We start from the raw sequence: 19865 nt of genomic DNA, 5'->3' as shown, positions 1-19865 counted from the left end.
ATTTACACTTGATTATCTTGCATGGAATACAAGGAATCTGGAAAACTTTACCTGCACTGTTTAATACCAGGTATTTATATTTGAGTCACACTGGCCGAACTTTTGCCTAAAGATGTCCTGGATCGATTTTAGGTAAGTAAATGAGTTCGTTAAAAATGAATCATTACACCCCTATTACTATTCAGTTATATAGTTTACCTAAGGATTGCATTACACCCAACCGTTTATAATTACTGGAAGTTAAAACATATTCGGATGATGCAGATTATGAAAATTCTTTTTGAGACAAATAAAAGAAGGACAATCTCCACTGATAATATCAATGGTTTATAAATGAGGATTCCAAACATATTTACAAAAAAACTACAAGAGGAACAAGTAAGAAAAAAAAGAATCACTGGATTTATTTGGTTTAAACATCAACAAAGAGAATCTGGCAGTCATGGGAATGCTGAGCCTTCTATCTGCTACCCAGGAATTTGGTGGGAGATATCATTTTCCTTCTTTCACAACTCAAAACCTCCTTTTTATTTTAAGGCATTTGAACAGCTTGATGTTCATGTTTAAACAGAAGCAGTGGTGAATAAAGGATAGGAGTTGGCATGTTTTTATTACAAAAGACAAAAAAAAAAACAAAAAAAAACATACAAACAAAACAGTAATCAAGACTGGGTAATAAAATGTACTTTAAAGTCTGCCCCAAATAAACTTCAGGGGAAAAAAAGCTTAACATTTAAGGACTTTTTCATTTTTTGAACAGCTTGATACCAATATTTATCCCTCAAACCAAAGATCATTCTCCAGCTCATTTTTGAAAATACGAATTGCTGCCGTAAAATTAAATTCCTATAAAATAATGCCAGCAGTAAAAGTAAGAACTTGATTCTTTTCCTTTTTTTTTTCGCTGTGTTGCAATTTGGAAAAAAAGACACCGTTAGCATTTGTCCCGCAGCACAAAACCTGTTCATTTGTATGGCTTCACTAGTTCACTGTTGTCAGATTAAGTAATAGAGCAACTTGTGCACCATCAGGAATCAACAACACACAAAGACCATTATTGGGAGGTTTCACAAACATTGTCACATTAAGAGAAAAGTCCGAACTGATCAAATCCTAGACAGTCAACCTAAGCAGCCACTTCCTGACACCAAGAAAGGCGAGTGTTCCCAAACTTTTCACATTACAGGCACTTATTGTTGTTCTTCTCATCCTACAGAGCGGTGAAAGCTGAAGACAAAAGAAGGACTGGTAGAAGTGTGGGGGATCACATCTCAGTGTCAGCCACTTGGGTCTGGTTACCGGAGTGTCCATTGGTGGTGGGTGGAGGGTTGTTTCCGTTTTCTGGTGGGGACTCCCCATTTGCAGTCGGCTTATCGACGGGCTCTTGAGGCAGAGGAGCCACAGACACCAGAGTGTTGGTCTGATTCTCCTCGTCCACCTGGAAAGACTCGGCCTAAGGAAGGAGCAGAGCACTGACTTTAGACAGGAACTTCAGTTGGACAGTAAGACGCTGAATAAAGATATGATTTGCAAATTTTAAAAATGCACCATGTCCTCCAGCTTTACTCATTATAATAATTTATATTTTTGCCTTTTTAACAGCAGTGCTTTTAAAGTACAATACAAGGAATCTCAAATTGAAGACTTTTATCAAAACTGGTAAAAAATTCTACATTTTTTTTTACATTGTGTGGGCCTGCTGCCATCTAAAAGATCATGCCACAACCCCAAAATACAGTACACTAAAACCAGATGTTACCCCATGGCTAGTGGTTTAAGTAGAACCATCTCAAAGGGGCTGCTGCTTTACGTTCATATAGTTGTTGTCTGTTTTCCCTTAGATTTTGGATGTGGTTGATGATATCTTATTTGACCGAAAACCACTTTGCTTGTATTTTTTTCACAAATTAAGGATTATTGTAAGCAATAGTTCCAACCAGATGCAGGGTAAATGTTTGTTTGGAAATTCAAATACTCCAGAATGCGCTAGAAGGCTCAGTTATTCAGCCCGCAGTGTTCACACTGGACAAGCAGGGAGGGGCTTCTTCTTCTTTTTATTTGATTTTTATGGTTTACTAGTGCGTGTCTGCATCCTGCAGTTAGAAGAGGTCAAAATGTTGTGAATCTTGCTGCAGGCTTTTTTCTTCACAGCTCTATTCCAATATATGATAGACTTGGTGTCATATAATTTCAGCCGGGCAAAAACAGCAATTATTATTTTGTCGTCTATGATTAATTTTCTAACGGTTTTGTGAATTAAAAGTGATATCCGTCACTACCAATCAGAGTTCCTGATTGGCCAAAGTTTGACCTAATTAAACTTTCAAGCCAAAAAACAATCTTAAAAATATGTTTAGCTACGCGTGATTGCGAGTTTTTAAAGTGGAAGCCTGAAACGTGCATTTACATTGACTTTTCATTGTCAGCTTGAACACACATTGCAGAGGGCGGTGTGAATGCATCTTAACACTGAAATATTTATTTAAATAACTTCTGAATACTGATTTGTATGTAGAAATGCCCAGTTTTGGGTCATCAATGTTAAACCTCCAAAATACTCACCAGTCTGACACCTTTAGAAGTCTTGCGATGCATCTTGAGGTAATAACCAGCTACCAGCAGGGCAGCCAGCAGCAGTCCAGCCAGCAGTAAGGAAACTAGCACCAACTTGGAGTTCTTCCCCCAGCGATATGTTGCTTTTTCAATGTTAGCCTGAACAAAAACAACAAAAAAAGAACAAGTTTTTTTTTTGTTTTGGGTTGTGTGGTTCACTCTTAAAACCTTTGGGTTATTTCTTCAAACCAATTCATGGATTCTTCGTGTTGAGATATACTGTATTTTTGGGTTACTTTTGGGAGAAAAACAATTTTTTTGGGTTGCAGTTAGTTTTTTTTTATAATATAATTTATGATTATTTCCCATAATTTCATTTTTTAAGTTAAAATAACTCAAAAACCAACCTTGGATTTGGGTTAAAAAAAAACAAAAAAAACAAATTGGGGTATTTTTTATGTGTTTGCTTGTTTGCAAACCAAATTGAGGCAAATTAAAAAAATGTTTAAGATGCGTTTGTGGAACATCCAGAATAGATGTTTTGTCAAAAGACATTTGATTAACAGTTTGCTGTAGAAAAGATGAAAAGATGATGGTCCTAAGTTTTCTTTTTTTTTTTTTTTTTGGTTTGGTATAAAATGTCAGCCAAATAATCAGATTTTATTAAGAACTTGAGCCAGACAGAGATTGAGAAAAATATAGATAAATTTAAATTTTGTACCGTAAATATTCACAATAAATAATAAAAAATCAACAGGCTAAATTAAAACACTACTAAAGGTTACAAATTATCTACTTAATAGGTATGTTTAGTCCCTTGAATAAGTAAAAAAAAACATTTTACATTTAAATATTTTTTTAAAATAAATGCATTTTACTTGTGAATTCTATTACCATCTTCCAACTAAAGGATTTATCTGGTTAACCTGATTCATAGTGGGACATCAGATAGTTTGATTACATTTGTTGAGAAACTGTCACAATTGATTCTTGAATTATGTGTTTGTAAAGAAGATGCTAGGTACAGTATGTGGGGTACTTGCAGGATAAAATTAACAAAGCCTTTAATTCACAATCTAACACTGTTTAGCATCATCTTTACTCTTGAAAATCATCAAAAACATGTCAGTAAGTGAACTGTAGATGGAATCATGAAGAGATTTGATCATAAATTGGCTAACACGTTCATTCATTTTGTGATGGATTTGTGGGCGTTGTCGGGCATATGGTTCAAATAGGCACACCCACAAACCAAACATTGGTCCCTAGGTAGTAGACATTTTATTCCTGTGGGCTGTTTGTTTGTGACACGGCCATCTTGAAGCCGTTTAGAGTCCACACACTGATGGAATGTTTTTCTTCCCTCAAGTTTGATGAGTAAACGCCGTGTCTGCTTTGGGAGGACCGTTTTGCTGGAAATCACTCACAGTTAATGTTTTTTCCCCACAATGATCAAGTCATATCCATAAAAAATGAGTTTGACTGAATTACAGTCATCCTGCTTTATTCAGATGAACCTTACAGTAAAACACGCCACATCCATCACAGTTACCTTATCCTTGATGTTGTCATTGTTGAACTTGTTGGTCATGCCAATAACATCATCTGCAATTAAATAATAGTTCAGGTGCATTATAAAAGGTAACATTAAAGTGTCAGTAACATTTTTTTAACATTCTATAAAAAGCATTTTCCCATTTCTTGTTTAGAGAAGTAGAAAACAGTACAGAAATATAATTTGATATATAAAACAACAGCATTGACTATTATTATAGTTTATTTAGCTAAGAAATTATTATTGACATCAATGAACATTTTGTTATATTTTATGAAATGTGTATTTCTTTATTTTTTATGTTTTTATATTTTTTTATGTTTTACTAACCTTCAATAGTCTTCCCAGAGACTAAGGCCTCATTTGTGCCAGGTGCTTGGTAGATCTCCAGCCTGCAGTGTTCTTCACACAAATCATCCAAAACACTCCAAATATTTGATAGAGTTTGTAACTGTATAAAACAGAAAAAAAGATTACAGATGTAAAACATAGGAATCTTAAAACACTATCAATTACTTAAAAAATTCTATGAGGCACTCATTGTGGACCCAAAAGAAATTATTCTGTAAAATCAGATGCCCTTTTCTTTCTTTGTTTTTATCCAAACTTTTGTAGATGATATAGAAAATCTAAAAAAAAAAACAAAAAAACATTGATTCTCTTTTTAATAAGAAAGTGTCTATTCGCACGCAATTTTCAAAAAACGTGCGGCAAGCGCTAAACTTTTTTCTTAGTCGCACAAACCCAGAGTAAAGGGTTATGGTTAGGATTATGACTACGGTTAGGGTTAAACAAGCCAATTGTTCCTAAGCGTGGCTGTCTCTGCAGCTCACGGCTCCACCAGGGGATGGGTCAGATGTGGAGACCACATTTCCCACATTTAGGAGTGTGACAGTTAACGGGACTTTAACTTGAAGTTTAATTTTGAATACGTGCGGCCAACAGAGGCAGACAGAGATTTTTATTTTTTATTTTTATATCTACGGCTTTAAGTTTGATCCAATTTTGAAGACTAACTCAAGTATTATCTTTGCCTTAATGCAATCCTCTAGGCTACTCATTCAATTACATATCAGTCAAAATTTGTTGATCACAATTCCCTTCATTTCTGTTGATAATCTAATGCCTTTTGCTTTATCTTTAAATCTTTAGTTGCACTAGGTGTTTTTTTGTTTTGTTTTTTTTACATCAACCTTGAACATTGTTTCCTTCCCAAAATGCATTTTCTTTTGGGTGTAAAGGCAACTTCTGCAAAATTACAGCTTGCTTTTTTGGTTTAATCAAACAGGAAACCCCCTTATGTTGTCTCACTGGCCACAGCTGTTTATGTCCTGTTTAAAAGTAAACATTGTAGTTCTTCACAGACAACATGGGAGCTGCAGTAATCGAAATCATATGTAGAGCAGTATAGTTTAGACCCCCACAGTAAAAGCTGTTGACCTCAGTGCTGTCATGCTGAGACTGGGAAGAATGTTTCTCTCCAAACACAAACGTAAAAACACACCGTCTCACACTACAGCCACGGGCTGCTATATGTTACTTTTTCTACAGAAGCGTCGGGCCCACCCATAGTGCTGCTCTCCCACAGCCTTCCAAATGCTAACCATTCCTTCCTTCTTGAGCAACAAAAATCTCCTGGAATTTTAAAAAGGAAAGATGCACACATCTTCAGCAACTCACTGGCTGTTGGATCAACGGTTTCTAGCTCTGAAATGAAAATTTCCCTCAGAGGTTAAGTTTAGAGGACACATAAGCAACTCAAAAGAAAAAACAAAGCCATTTTTTTAACTCTTCTTTTGAAATCTCTCCTACTGTTTTCATGGAAAAATAAAAAGGAAATAGCTCTGCAGGATTATTTTTTAAACTTTTGCATCAAATGATTCCCTTTACTCACACTACTATTTCATCAAAACATTTTTTTATTTGATCTTTGTGGAAATATCTTCCTCTTTAGCCATAAAAAGCTGATACTGCACACCAGCTGTGTGCAGGCAAGTCAGAGAAAGAGGCAATTTGGAGGCTTACACAGAGGGAGGGGGTTTTGAGTTTGAGATGGACGGCATTTTTTCCTTCCAAGGAGGCCTCTTTAAAGACACAGGCAAGTTCACCCTTTGGCTGCAGAGACAAAAGCAAAAAAAATGTAAGTTTCTTATTTCCGTCTTTAAAGATATTAAGCTCACACAATGAAACAGATGTATGTTTAGCATCAGTGTCATAATTAGTGCTAATGAAATAATATTTTTTTTTTTCTGTACTGCTCACCACCCAGCCGAAGGGACTGACAATAAGACCCCTTTTATTTCATTTATTTTACAACATATCATTTTTTGCAAATGAAGGTCAAAACTTGAGACTTTCCATCAGTTAATCATGCACCTCAGTAAATATACATCCACATTAAGTAATTCTTGTGATTTTAACTTTTTCATATTTTCTTCTGATAAGTGTATTTTATCAAATTAATTTCACAGAGAGGTATGTAAACAAATATCTTTGTAAATATGACTGGGAAGAATATTGTTGAAGACAAAGACAAAAGTGTACACCAGACAAACTTACATCAAAGTAAGACACATTTTATGGTGTTTATTTGTACCTTTGGTGTGTCATTGGGACCATCTCCTCTGTGAGGGGCTGGAGTCCCTGGTTTAGCTGTTGTCCTCTCTGGGGGTTTAGTTCCCTCAGTTGTTGCTTCCTTCCGGGTTGTGAGGTCATTGCCGTTGTGATTCCCTCCTTTCTCTGTGGTCAGAGGAGTCGTTGTGCGTTCAGAAGTTCGGGGTTGCAAAGTAGGCAGAACCTGGGTTTGTACTTGTGGAGAACCAGGGTCTGAAATAGCAGTACTTATTTCAATAGCCATGGATTAAAAAAACAAAATAAAACAAAAAATAAAAAAGAATAGACTTGGTAAAACGGTCAGGCTATTAATAGTAAGATTTAGTTTAACGTTGTAAGGCTTATCAATTCTTAAATAGACTGAAACTATCTATGGAATGCAAAATATAAATCTATGAACTTGGTGGGCCCATCATTTACAAATGCAGTAATTGTTAGAGCTTCTCATCTTACCAGGAATATCGTCTCCTCTTTCAAACAGTATCGCTGGTTCTTCAAGAATTTGATCTTGTGCCATTACTTCACCTGTGAAATCAGAACATTTCACTTTTAAAAAAAGGGATTAAAGGACACACATGTACTGTATTAAAATGTTCTAAAAATCATAGTGAAAACCTGGATGACCAGTAAATGTGTTACCAGAGTTCAGATAAATCAGATACGTTGTCTGTCTGATATTTTTATTGAAGTACCTACAGTTGCATCCTAAGTTTTTTTTTTAAATACTTTTGCATGTTTCTTAAATGGTGTATACTTGTAGAGAGCTTTACTACCTTCCTTGAAGACCCATAGTGTGCCACAGTCACAGTTCCATTCACCCACACATTCACACACAGATGGCGGCTCCGCTGCCGAACACTGGTGCCAACCTATAACCACCAGGAACAATGTGGGGTTCAGTGTCATGCCCAAACAAGGCAGGAGCTGAACCTGCAACCTAACGATCGGGGTCGACCGCTCTACTTCTGAACCACAGCCGCCCTGTACAGTACTTGTTTCATTAGCCATCAATAAATCTCCTAGTATCACTTGTTTTTTATTAAATGTATAGAAATGTCTAACAGCGGAGGCTGTAATCACGATTTTGACCAGTTTATTATTTATATTACAATCAAATGCTAATAGAATAAATCAGTTTGGTTGTTTGGTTTATGGTTGTAACAGACCTATACTACTTTAGATCACTGAGGCTACTAAACTGCCAGATTGCATTTTATTTTGAAATCTAGTCTTTTGCTAGATATTTTTTTAAAAACTAATGTTTCTGGATTAAATTTATATAAAGAAAAAAAATTTATTCCAAAACGCTGATTAAATCCTGACTGGCGCCTCTGAAGAGACCTTTTGAAAATGAAGCAGTGATGGGTCATCCAACCAGTGATCAAAAACTTGGCACATATATCAATATTTTTAGGGTTTCTTTCAGTCGTGAAGCCACAAAAATGTAGACTGGATTGATTTTCTTGGCTAACTGATAAAACATGCTGCCACGCCCTGAAGTCACTGAGTTAATGAGCCAGAGGTTTATATTGCGGTGATCTGTTCAGCTCACGTTGCATCGCTCAGATCTATAAATGAAACCAGATTATCCAGCATGCATTGTTTTCTTTCTTTCTGTGAAACAACACATTATTACCTCACTCTCAAAATATGCCTGTAACCCCGTACCCCTGGCTCTCTCCTTACACATTCATTCCCCCACCTGCTTATGCTTTTTCTAAGCAGATGGTTTCAGGGAAAACATGTTTTTCTTTCCAATCTTTTTCATTATGCACATGGCTGATCAGCAAACAGACAAATGATCAGAAAAGGGAGTTTATTTTGTGGTAATATGATAAGTGAAGCAGATCGATAAAAATCCTGATTCCACCATAAAAAACAGTGTTTAAGTTAGGACAGAGGAGAGTCTGGTCCGTTACAAGCTGACAACTCAGTAATCCAAGTGTTGGATAATTACATTACAACATACAAAAACTTAATCAGATAAGAAAATACAATAATCGATTGCAGATTATTGTTGACTTTATCTTGTACTTTATCTCATTTGTCTGAAGTATCTTGGAAATCTTTTCTTCTAAAGGCCAAAACCTAAAAGTTGTCAAAATCCAACCCAAAATTTAAATTAAAAACAAAATAGATCTGCAAAAGAAATCATTTTCATAAAAGTTTGTGTTGTTTCCTCCTCGCAATGATATACCGGTAATCTTTTTGTGCTGTTATTTTCTAGTGGTTCTCACATCAGGCAAAGAAAGTCATATTAGCACTTCTGTTACTGATTTTAGCTTTCATTTGGGTGTCATGGTGATAAAACAAATAGCAGATTGTGTGTGTGTGTGTGTGCATAATTTAAAACTATTGCGTCAATTTCAAGAGAGGTCCTCAGGCATGTTAAGTGCTAGCAACTGTACAGTGCAGCTGTACATCATACAGTATTTGTTCCACACTTTATCACCTAAATTGTATTTGAAAATAGTTTATACTAACACCAGATTTGTTGTGGTTTTATATCCAAGATAAAGTAAATTATGCCCTTGATTTAAGACACAAAACTATGGCATATATAATAGACCATTATGCAGTTGACTACTTTTCTTTGTCATTGGCAGAATAGTTTGTATAGATCTGAAATAACTTTTCATGGTCCTCAAATGAGAATGACAGAATGATTTTAATTTTATTATTCAAATTCTGTTAAAAATCCTTTTTTCACATACCTGCCATCTGCAACAAATCATAATTATGTGTGAACTCGGACTGGGAGAGTCCCTTGGTCCAGACCAAGTCCACTTAATTTGATCTGGAATGAGTCCTGATCCTTGTGTTTGGTCTGTATTCAGACTGCTGTCATGCAAATTTTTCTTTATTTGTACCAAAGTTTGTGAACAAAACCAGGAGACTAAAGATCTCTTCAGTCATTGTCCAGGAATTACAAGGGCGGGGCAAAGTAATGAGAGAAAGAATAGTGATAGTTTGGAACTTTGCAATCCTCATCGGGTTAGTTCACTTTTTCAAACTTTATTATTTCCTGATCAATTTTAATCATCAGGGACTCGTGTTACTGCTACTTTGGTACGGTGGAGGCATGCTGAAAGGCTGATAATTGTTTAGGACATATAGATTGTCAAGAACCACTGTGTATCACGTTAAAAGTTGTTTTAATAAGCCTGTATTCTTTGAACCAAATTTCTATGAGTTGCTGTCTCTCATTGTTGCTCTGCTACTCTGTTTATGTCCTGTAGTTTATGGCTACGGTGGCCGTTCTGGTTCAGTTGTTCCACTGAAGTCTATTCAAACTGAGAAAAACTCAGAACTATTGACATTATATACAGTCAATGGAGCAAACTGAAGCTCAATCCAATTAGAAATGAACAGTGACCATCTAGAAAGATGGGTCAGAGAGCGGTTCCTGGTTCTTGACCAGGGTCTGCTTGGGTGTATGTAGACTGAAAATTTGTTCTGGATTATTGGGAGAAAATAACTCTAGTTCACATTTGTGTCCAGTCTGAATGCACCTTAGTTTTCATTGAGAAAAAATAGATTCTTTTGTGCTGAATGCTCAGTGTGCCATTGATTTTGTAAGCCAAAGCCAGATGTCAGAAGAGGGTGTCGGCTTGCTTGATGTCTCTAGTTATCTAAAATGGTCATAAGGAAATGGACCAGTGACTTTTAGGAGGCCACATTGTTTTCTTATGTTCATCTTTTATATGGGTTTTTCAGCCTTGACGGTGCAGCTGTCCCTCCTTTGCTACTGGGTGGTCTTTCTGAATCTCAACATTTTCTCTAAAAGAAACAAAGTGGTTGAGATGGTCAAGCATCAAGCATAAATTAGCTTTTCCCACACAAAAGTGACATCCTGAACTGCTTGACTGCTTAGGCTGAAATGTGTTGTTCTAGCTCAGGAGTTTTGTCATATTTTTGTCCAGAAGGTTTTTGTTCAAACTCAGTTGGTGGTTTTGTAAAAAAAAAAATGTTTGTGTATGTATGTTCATATGTAAGTACATGTAATCATATGGAATAGAATGTTGTTAGTGATAAAAATGTTTGTGGTTGTCTTTCAACAATAACACTGGCAGTGTTCTGCAAATCGTTACTTTGCTGCAGACAGAGTCATTTCCAATCTATTCTGTAAAAAAAAAAAAAAAAAAACATCCTCTCACAGTTAATGATGTCATTCACTCCAGTGCACTTTTCATAAAGCAAAACACGCTTGTTTAGCCACAGGCACTGTAAAAAGCACAAGGTTTGCTTTTGCAGCTCGGCCAACACGACCAATAAACTGTCCCGCTCTGACCACCTCATTAGACCCAGAATCATTTACCGTTATTAATTCCAGAATATACTTGTTTTTTGGCCTCATTACAGCCTAACTGTGGGTCCTATCTGATGTTATTAATCTAGCATTTATGAAGGCAAATGGTGCTCATGTTAGATGAGAGCCAAGAAGGCTTAGTAATAATGTGTGGTTTAATGACGCAATGGCTTTCAGGTTTTAGGTCTGTGTATTTCGTCAGAGTGACCTCAAAGGTCATCATCTCCTCATCTTTCACTAAAATCTCGTCGTGATTCTTTCCTGGTCCACCTTTGTAGGCGGTGTACACTTTTATAGTATGCTTATAATGCCTAAACTTTTGAGCTTTTAATCACAGATGTTGTAAGAAGCATTTCTGTCATTCCTTTTTTTTTTGTGCCAAGTTTAAAAATATCCCTCACCAGAAATACGTCAGTGAAACTTTAAAAGCCAAGTCGTTTTCAGCCAAGACTCCACATGTTATTTGGCGCTGGCTTTGACTTCATAGCTCTCTGGAATATTTTCCCACCAGAATTCTCTGACTGACGACTGTGGTCTGGATATGCTCCACCCTGAACACCAACCCCCCCTATCTCTTGGGACTCTGGATGGAGGAATGTGGCAGGCTTTGGAGGAGGACAAGCCCTCGGCTCCACGCCCTTCTCCCTCTTAGCTTTCCGTCTCCGTTTACCTTGTCCCAGTCACGCACAGCCAATCTGGAGCATATATCGAAGTGAGATTTAGGCCTTCACACCTCTCACACAATAATGTAACATCAAGCTGCATCTGAAAAGCTATAACCGAACAACTACTTTTACTGCACATTCCCAGAAGGCTTTGCCTTGTCTCCAATGCCTTAGAATTGCCTCATCATATATTTGATGGCTCATCGTGTACCACCTCTGCATAAAAATCTTTACATATATTTACATAATATCTCCGCGTCTTATGTCTCTCAAAGATGACTGCACGCTGTTTTTTTCTCAAGGACTTATTTCAGCATCTACTGTCATGGAAGCTTTTAATGCAAATGTATGAAAAATAGCCATGTAAAGTCATCTGTGCAGATGTTTTTTGCCTCGTCTTCAGTAAGCCTCTGAGCATGAAGCAAGTTATTGAATATTTTCTCAACAGTCACACACTGTTTTGGTTTCCTTTTCCTTTACCCACTAATGTGCAGATAATGTTTATCTGCCAACATTTCTCAAGTGAAATCTGCTGGCGATTTACATAATTCGGTAAAATAATAACAAACTTTAATTTATTATTTTGTTTAATTTAAGAAAAACTTGACACAGAGAAGAGGTAAAGTCATTGATCTCGAAGAAATAATATTATATGTTTGTCTTGTGAAAAAGCTTCAAGATACCTAAAAGTCTGAATATATTTTACATTTTTTTATTTTACATTTCATTTTTGATCCTCGTGATTTAAGTTATTAACCAAATATAAAGTAAGTCAGCTTTTTTCATTTTTCTTTCTCAGTTAAGTGGATGATAAATCTCTCATGGTAATATTCGTGTGACTATAAATGTGAAAATTCAGAATACGTGAACTAAAAAAGACCAATCCTAATAAATTCTATTTAATGTTTTTTTTTAACCATTTCTTTATTAAAATTTCTATTTGTGATTATATTTACAAAGGTTTATAGCTGGGCCTCATATGCAAACAAGAAGAACAATCTCTAAATAATATCAGTTGGTTCAAAATCCATCCGTTGCCAGTCTGTGTGGATTTTATGTGCTGGGGTTTTTCCAGGCTTTCTTTGACATTCCAGAAACATAAATGTTTGCTTGACTGGTAGTTCTAAATTGTCCATGTGTGTGAGAATGCATGGTTAGACGGGGAACTGTTCAGGGTGTACCTTCCCTCAATAAAAACTAGAATGCATGAATTTCGTTTATTCTAAATGGTTAGGATGAAAACAAACGTATGTAGTTCACAAGAAGCGGAACATGTTACACCCATGTCCTGTGGCTTTAGATGGGAGTTAAACATGAAAGTATGTCCTCTTTTTCAGCAAAATAAATGGATAACTCCAGCAGCAAAGCATAGGTTTAAGGTCTCACACCGTTTTGCTTTAAAAAAAAAAGGATGAATGACAGTTTATGTATGTTGTAAAGACCAAAATAAGTCAGCTCACTAAGTCAGGACAGAACTTATGTTAAACACTGTAAGTCAGTGTCAAAAAAAAAAATTCAGAGCCTTCCCGTCTTTTTTAACTGCACAAAAACCCTAATTGCAAGTTATTCTTTAAAAAAGCATAAATGTGTCTTTGGCTTATACAAAGAGAGCCCTGTGTAATATATTTATGTCATAAAAGAAATATTTTCACATTTAGGATGTTTTAATCCTTCACAAGAGCAAACACTGGGCATGGTGGTTTGATTCCTGTCATGCCTGCTCTGATATTATGCAAACCTAGACAGATAAACATGTGGGTTGTATGCAGTCTAACCAAACGACTTAACATTTCCTTTACTTTCCCACAATAATGTTCATACTAAGAGGGAGAGGAGAAGTGCTTATTGGTTTCTAGTCAACCTTGTTTACCTATGCAAACATGCAAAATTTTTTTTTAATTGAACATTAACAATTGAAACAATTCTAAAATCCCTTTCCAAAGCTAGTTTGGTTAGTTCAAGTCATCAAACCATCCATTCATAGACTTGGTGCACGTGTTTAGGAGCTACAAACTATAAAATGGTGGCACTGGGTCCCTGTGGGCCTACCCTTCTTTTGCTGGTGGTGTAATTGGTCATGCTGAGGTGATAATGGTCTGCACTCGTTACTGGACCACCGTGTCAATGCTGAACCCTTCTGGTCACATGCAGCAGTGTTCAATAGAACTTTTCAAAGTAAAAAAAAATATATTCCTTGTGGTTAGCGCGTTCAGTTGCAAAAATAAAATGCAGTTAAGTAAAAAACAGTGTTTAAACTTTTCTTGGCTATTCTTAGATTGATACAGATTATGCAGGAAGTTAAGGAAAATCCCTGCTTCCTGGAGCATTTCTGGCTTTTTCATATCTGAGTTGTTTCCTCCGGATTTGGAATGTCCATGCTTACAAAAATCCAGCACTGGAGCATAGCTTTATAAAGTCAACATACCCTGCAACCTTACCCTTTTTGAAACAACAAGCTGCTGACCCCACTATCTTGACCCCCTCAGTGACCACCCATCCCCCACCCACCCCACAACCTCCTGTGGCCCCTCCCTTATCACTCCTGTCACAGCGATTAATAGCGGTATCCTGGCCATTTTTCTCTCCTGGCAGAAAAGTAACAGAAGCTTATGGTTTCAATCAGAACAGAGAAAGGGGGCGTTCACTTCACACAGGGCTGCCCAGCTACTAAACTCACCCGTCCGAGCCTTGGGCCACTGCAGCTGCTTTATCCAGAGCGTGATGTCTGCTTCTAGGGACCACAATCAGGGAACATGGCATCTGCTTTCAATTCAGAGCCAAAAAAGAAAAAGAAAAGAAAAACTGCCCCGTCCACCCCTCCCCTGCCCAAACACTTAACACCCTCACTCGTCCCACACACCCATGCACGTTTGTGCTGCTATTCTTATTTGGACATTCCATAGACTCCATTGCTTTTGTAAAGCCAAACCCGATCCCTAACCCTAATTTTAACCATCACCAGTTCATGCCTAACATTAACCTTTACCTAACCTTCGTTCACACTTAGGGTCTAAACTTATCCAAGAATCTGAGCTCTGCATTCCTCTGCATTAGGACTGATCAAATGTTCTCATAAAACCCATAGAGCCTATCATAGCAGTGATTACACTAGATGGTCTTAACAAGGTAACAAACACACCCAAACACACAAACCTTTGCTAAAGTTTTACTGTTTAGTGTGTGATGTGAAATGAGTGACTGGCAGTGACGCAGATAAAAGTAGATCAAAGGCTCTCCACGGACTTTGACCAAAGAGAAATATGTCTAAAAAAATGCATTTTTGGCACTGACATTTCTGAAGTGTTGTAATATTTTACATTTTTGTGAATCAAAGTGGCTTTTAGATCAAATGAAACATTTTACTTGACCTTTTTGTTGTTTGCCATGCAAATGCTTGGATGCATCAAGTATTAAAAGGCTAAAGAGTTCAACGTCTTTCAGTGCTTTGTTTATTTTCAGATGAGGATTAACAACAGTCTTTAAGCAAATGTGGATGATTATTTGTTTAAAAGGTTGTATGTACATGTGCCAAGACATGAACTCGAACAGAAACTGAGGAAGGATCAAACTTGAAGATTTAGATTTGGTTTTAGTATTGCTTCAAACAGGAATAAACATCATTGTTTTTCTCATTTTTTTGTTACTTCAATGAGTACTATAACAACAATGATTCACACAACTGCATACTTTGCACACTTGGACTTGGCAGCAAGGTTGTGCAGGGTTCATTGCGTTACTCAAGAGCCTCCTCAAACCACTTCTTAGCCCAGGCACAGCTTCAACCACATAGCAAAATGTGGTTTCAAGTATAATCTTAAGACATTTAAACTTAAATTTAACAAGCACAAAGGACTCCAAAAATATCACTGACAACACTTTAGACGTAAGCCTCTTCCTGCCTTTGAGCATTCCTTCTTCTCACGAGTTTGTCTTTTCCCCACTTTTGCGGAAAACCCTGTCATCAAGATTTTTTTTTTTTCTCCTGTGGTTCAAGGATCATGACGTTTAAAGGTTAGGATTTTGGTGAGAAACTGAAAAATTAACACGATCACCTTTCAAAGCCAACAGCTGTGTTTTCCTTAAAATTGAAGGTGGTATGAATCACTTCTTTCAAACATGTAGGCAGACAAAAATAATGTTTTATTTTTATCCTCCTGGTTTCTTACTAATATGTTGTGATATTTACTGCGAGATGGTTATGCACTCAGCAATTGCATGAATGTATTTTCATTTTTTTTAACTGTTTAGGTGAAGTATTTTCCCCTTTTTACTAGTTTTGTTTCCAACACACGTCAACTATTTCATGATAATTCAACAAGAAGTATTTATTAGCACAAAAAGAGATTTCCATTTGTTTTCTTTTTACAAAACTGATAATTAAAGCCACATCTGTCAATGTATGGCTCCTTGGGCAAGAATCTTCATGCTGCCAAACTTTGTAGCCACAAGGGGCCCAAGTCTGGGTCCCCCTGTGCTGGTCCCCAGCCCAGATAAAATACAGGGTTCTGTCAGGAAGAGCATCTCCTCTGCCAAACCACCTGTACGAATCAACAAAAGCAAATTTGCTGTGGCTTATCCCCTTAAGGGGTAAGCTGGAGGTTGAACAACATTAGTCAGTTTTTTTTATTTTATATTAAAGTGTAGAAAAGGAGCTTAGATAAAAATCTAATTGGATCACTAATGAGAAAAGAATCTATATAACCTTTATTTCATCAGGCAAAACATTAAGAACAATTTCTTATTTACAATGTTGGCCTGAAAATGCTAAAAATACACAACAAGAAGAAAGGAAACAACAAACATGATTAAGACATATTAAAATTACCGATTAAGAAAACATGTACATGATTCTTTAAAAATGTCCTTTACTCTGCGTTTAAAAGCAGACAGTGAAATAAGAGTTTCCAGATGGAGTGTCAATCTAATCTAATTAATGAAGCAGACATGGCCATGCTTTTATAAAATACATCAGTCCTAGTCACATGGATTCACTTTTACCAGATACAGAGATGTCATTTGCTGCTGTTATCCTCTTTATTGAAAAAAAAACTACTCTAGATGAGTATTTTGATGAGCAAGTCTCTCCTTTTGAGATGTATGTCATGTTACAGTACACTAAAATTGACGAACACACCAAAATATTTGCAGCTCTGCTCCAAAGACATAACATTATCAATGGGTCTAATCCACCATTCTTGACATTGTGTACACATAACATCTTTGCACCTTGGCTAAAGACCACACTGTGGTATTTCCAGCTGTGAGACCAGCTCTTCAGTGAATAATCTTCTGTTGTATAGTACATGAGTGAACACAAAATGCAAACAAATGCTCCATTTTCTTATGTTCAAATATTTTAGTGTAAAGACATTAAAAACTAATGTAGTACACTACAGAAAGTAAAACATTCGTTTTTATCGAATTACATTTTTGAGTTGCGTTACCCATTACCTATTTTGATGAAAACAAAACAAAAAAATGTTAAATTTAACAAATCACAGAATTTTTGTGAATTGATCCAATGTTTCACTATTTTTAGTGTAAGTTAGAAAATACTTTAATTAAACACTCATTGACCAGACTATTCAATGGCACACCATTACCAACTTTTTTAGTATAATTTTGTAGTCTAGAAAAAAAGAAATCTGACCACTTTCTTTGGAAGCCAGTATTAGACATTTTTACCATGTAGTTCCAGCTCTTAAACTACTTGAGACAACTTCTAGAATACTTTTTTGGGAAAAGGTCATGAATATAACAAATTGCTTGATGGCCAAATTGCAGTTTTTAACTGCACTTAAAAAATTCGAAGAAATATTTTGTTGACTAAGTATACCAGATCACTGGTTAGATAGTTTATTAAACCAAGCTTTGGATAGCCCATTCTGATGTACTGCTATGTTCAAGTATCTGTGTTATAATGCAATTTAAAAAGAAATAAAATTACTAAACTGGTCCCAAAGAATTGAATTAAAGGATAACACGGTGAATCTTGAAGTTTGCTTTTGGTTTCAGACAGGACCTCTTTCTAATACAAGTCCTGCTGTTTCTGATCATCACCTGAACCTCTACTCAACATCCTCAACACTAAGTTGTATGGGCAGCCACTCCAATCACTGACTTCATTGTGGCTGTTGAAATTTCATTAAAACTCAACTGCATTCTAAAATCTTTTTCACTCATCTTTGAGGCTGGCAATGCAATCCAGTAAAAAGGGATATTGCATTTTTAAATGGGATCTTTTATCTTAAAAGACTTTGAATCAAACATCTGGTCTTGGTGTGTCACAAGTTTTGAGTTGCTTTAACTTTATATCACTTATTAAGTCTTCTCTCTCAAGAGACTTTCTTTTCATACAATGATTCAGGATCAGTTGAAATTGTATAGCCGGAGTCGCATTCTGCTTAATCAAATGCAGCTGTCCATCTTGGCTGAGGGTCTCATTCACAAAAGCTTCATCTCATGAACAACACACGAGGATTGAATTAGGGAACCCAGTATGAGGTTTGTTTCAAGCCACAACAGAGCGCCGCAGACAAGTCTTTCTGTAGCTGCACTTCATTCCCGGTGCCTCTTTTAAATAGAAACCTCAAAGTTTATGTTTGATGTATATTTTCTCCACATCTTCTGGTCTTATTCTGGTCTCTTGAGGTCATTCTAGTAAAGTTTGAGTCTAACCGTAATTTCAGGAAAAGAGGGATCCTTAACTTATTTTGCTCTTTGTTTTAGTCTAAATTCCACAGATAAAATAGTTTGCTTTGGAAGAAAAATATACATATTTTAACAATTTAAATATACGCTGAAGTGAAAGTTTTCACATAAAAATATTTGGAGTTCATTCCTTTCAAGCTATTTTTGCATTGCTTTCTGCAAGAAGTCATGCATGTGTGCCACATGTTCTTTTGATGCACAGGATAGGTCAGATGCCGAGCTCACAGCTCTTGCTGCATCAGCACAACCATTTTTAGGATGCATGTTAACAACCAAACTCCACGCCCTTCTCTCACGCACGTTACTACTGCCATCACATTGCGTCAAGCTAAATATAAACATTAGCGTTTCTCCAAGACTGTGTTGATCATGCAAGCCTGAGAGCAAAGAAGCTACACAAAAATTGGAAAAAAAATCAGCAAAAAAATGTCCTAGCATTGTTATTTTAATAATATTTGACACATTCAAAGAATTAGAGTTGAGATTTTTTGGTTTAAATTGAAATCAGTAAAGAAATGTGTTCTTTGAACTAACTCCTTTGTTTGCTAAGTTCTTGTATGTTTTTTTTTTCTTCAAACATCCTACAGATACATAAAACAGAAAATCCTTTTTTTTTTATTTTGGTTTCCGCACCTAAACATTCTCATGAGTCCCAGGCAGCAAAAAAGTTGTAGGGTTAAAATTTGAATTAAACTCGAGGAAGATTCAAACAAACACTGCCCCACCCCAGCGCCACCCATCCTGGCCCTCCCCATTCCAGTAGATGGTCATTTGATCCCTGACAATTGACCCCCACGGCACTGAGTGTTTGTTACTTACTGTTCAAAAGTGGCACAATGAGAAGCAAAGCCAAAGCCAGCATTTTGAGGGGCCTCTCTGCTGGTTGCGTTGATGCTGCCATTGTGGTCCTCGGCGTGCACACGTCCACCGTGCGTGTGTTTGAGAAAAAGGAGGGAAACAGAGAAAGAGGAGGGCAAAGCTGGTTGAGCCACAGCAGTTCAGGAGTTTCCTCTTACTCAGAGTGGTACAGGGTGGATAAAGCACCACTTGTGTTCTGTCAGTTTTTATATGGCCACCCCCCTTCCTCTCTTAACTGAGCCCAGCCCTACACCCCGTCTTCCACTGGTTGCTTTAACCCTTCCTCTGTGCCCCCACCCCTCTTGAGGCAGAAGCAAGGCGGATGGAGGGGAACAGAATAAAGGGGTCTTGCAGTGGATGTTCTGGATTAAAAAAAGAGCAATTTCTTGAAATCTTTATAGACATTTTCACACTGTACATTACTATGGATCCCAAATGTTGGGATGACTTGGTTTAAAAGATTTTTTAAAAAGTTTTTTGAGGGTTTCTTTGTTCATCTGTGGCCACTTTAGGAGTCTACTTGAGCAGTGAACCCTGCATGTGGACACAGCAGCAGTTTTCACTCATAAAGTGTTTGCAGACAACAGGCTGTTGTTTTCAG

General features: G+C 36.7%; 1 protein-coding gene across 2 annotated transcripts; it reads right to left on the bottom strand.

The window, feature by feature from the left end:
• Positions 1 to 314: 314 nt before the first annotated feature.
• On the bottom strand, positions 315 to 19585 carry si:ch211-286o17.1 (hematopoietic progenitor cell antigen CD34). 2 transcript variants are annotated; one of them, XM_024270344.2, is made up of 8 exons: positions 19226 to 19585; positions 7175 to 7246; positions 6705 to 6847; positions 6134 to 6223; positions 4439 to 4559; positions 4106 to 4158; positions 2563 to 2712; positions 315 to 1453 (listed from the first exon to the last, which is right to left on the bottom strand). In XM_024270344.2, the coding sequence occupies exons 1-8, from the start codon at positions 19305 to 19307 to the stop codon at positions 1265 to 1267; spliced, it is 900 nt and encodes a 299-aa protein (XP_024126112.1). In that variant the 5' UTR covers positions 19308 to 19585; the 3' UTR covers positions 315 to 1264. The 2 variants fall into 2 exon arrangements, with proteins under 2 accessions (XP_024126112.1, XP_024126111.1); XM_024270343.2 differs by having other exon boundaries at positions 6705 to 6934; positions 19226 to 19583.
• Between the last annotated feature and the right edge of the window lie 280 nt (positions 19586 to 19865).

Source organism: Oryzias melastigma, linkage group LG5 (genome assembly GCF_002922805.2).
Source record: "Oryzias melastigma strain HK-1 linkage group LG5, ASM292280v2, whole genome shotgun sequence".
Lineage (NCBI taxonomy): Eukaryota > Metazoa > Chordata > Actinopteri > Beloniformes > Adrianichthyidae > Oryzias > Oryzias melastigma.
Note: the sequence above shows the minus strand (reverse complement) of the source record. Positions and strands in the feature narration are given on the sequence as shown.

What these genes read in the sequence shown, in the direction of transcription:
- si:ch211-286o17.1 (XM_024270343.2), bottom strand. Translation starts at nt 19,307, where the DNA reads ATGGCAGCATCAACGCAACCAGCAGAGAGGCCCCTCAAAATGCTGGCT. An exon ending in ATGACAACATCAAGGATAAG is followed by an intron (nt 2,713 to 4,105) that starts GTAACTGTGATG and finishes GTTTTTGTTCAG; the next exon opens with GCTAACATTGAAAAAGCAAC. An exon ending in CTTCTAAAGGTGTCAGACTG is followed by an intron (nt 1,454 to 2,562) that starts GTGAGTATTTTG and finishes CTCCTTCCTTAG; the next exon opens with GCCGAGTCTTTCCAGGTGGA.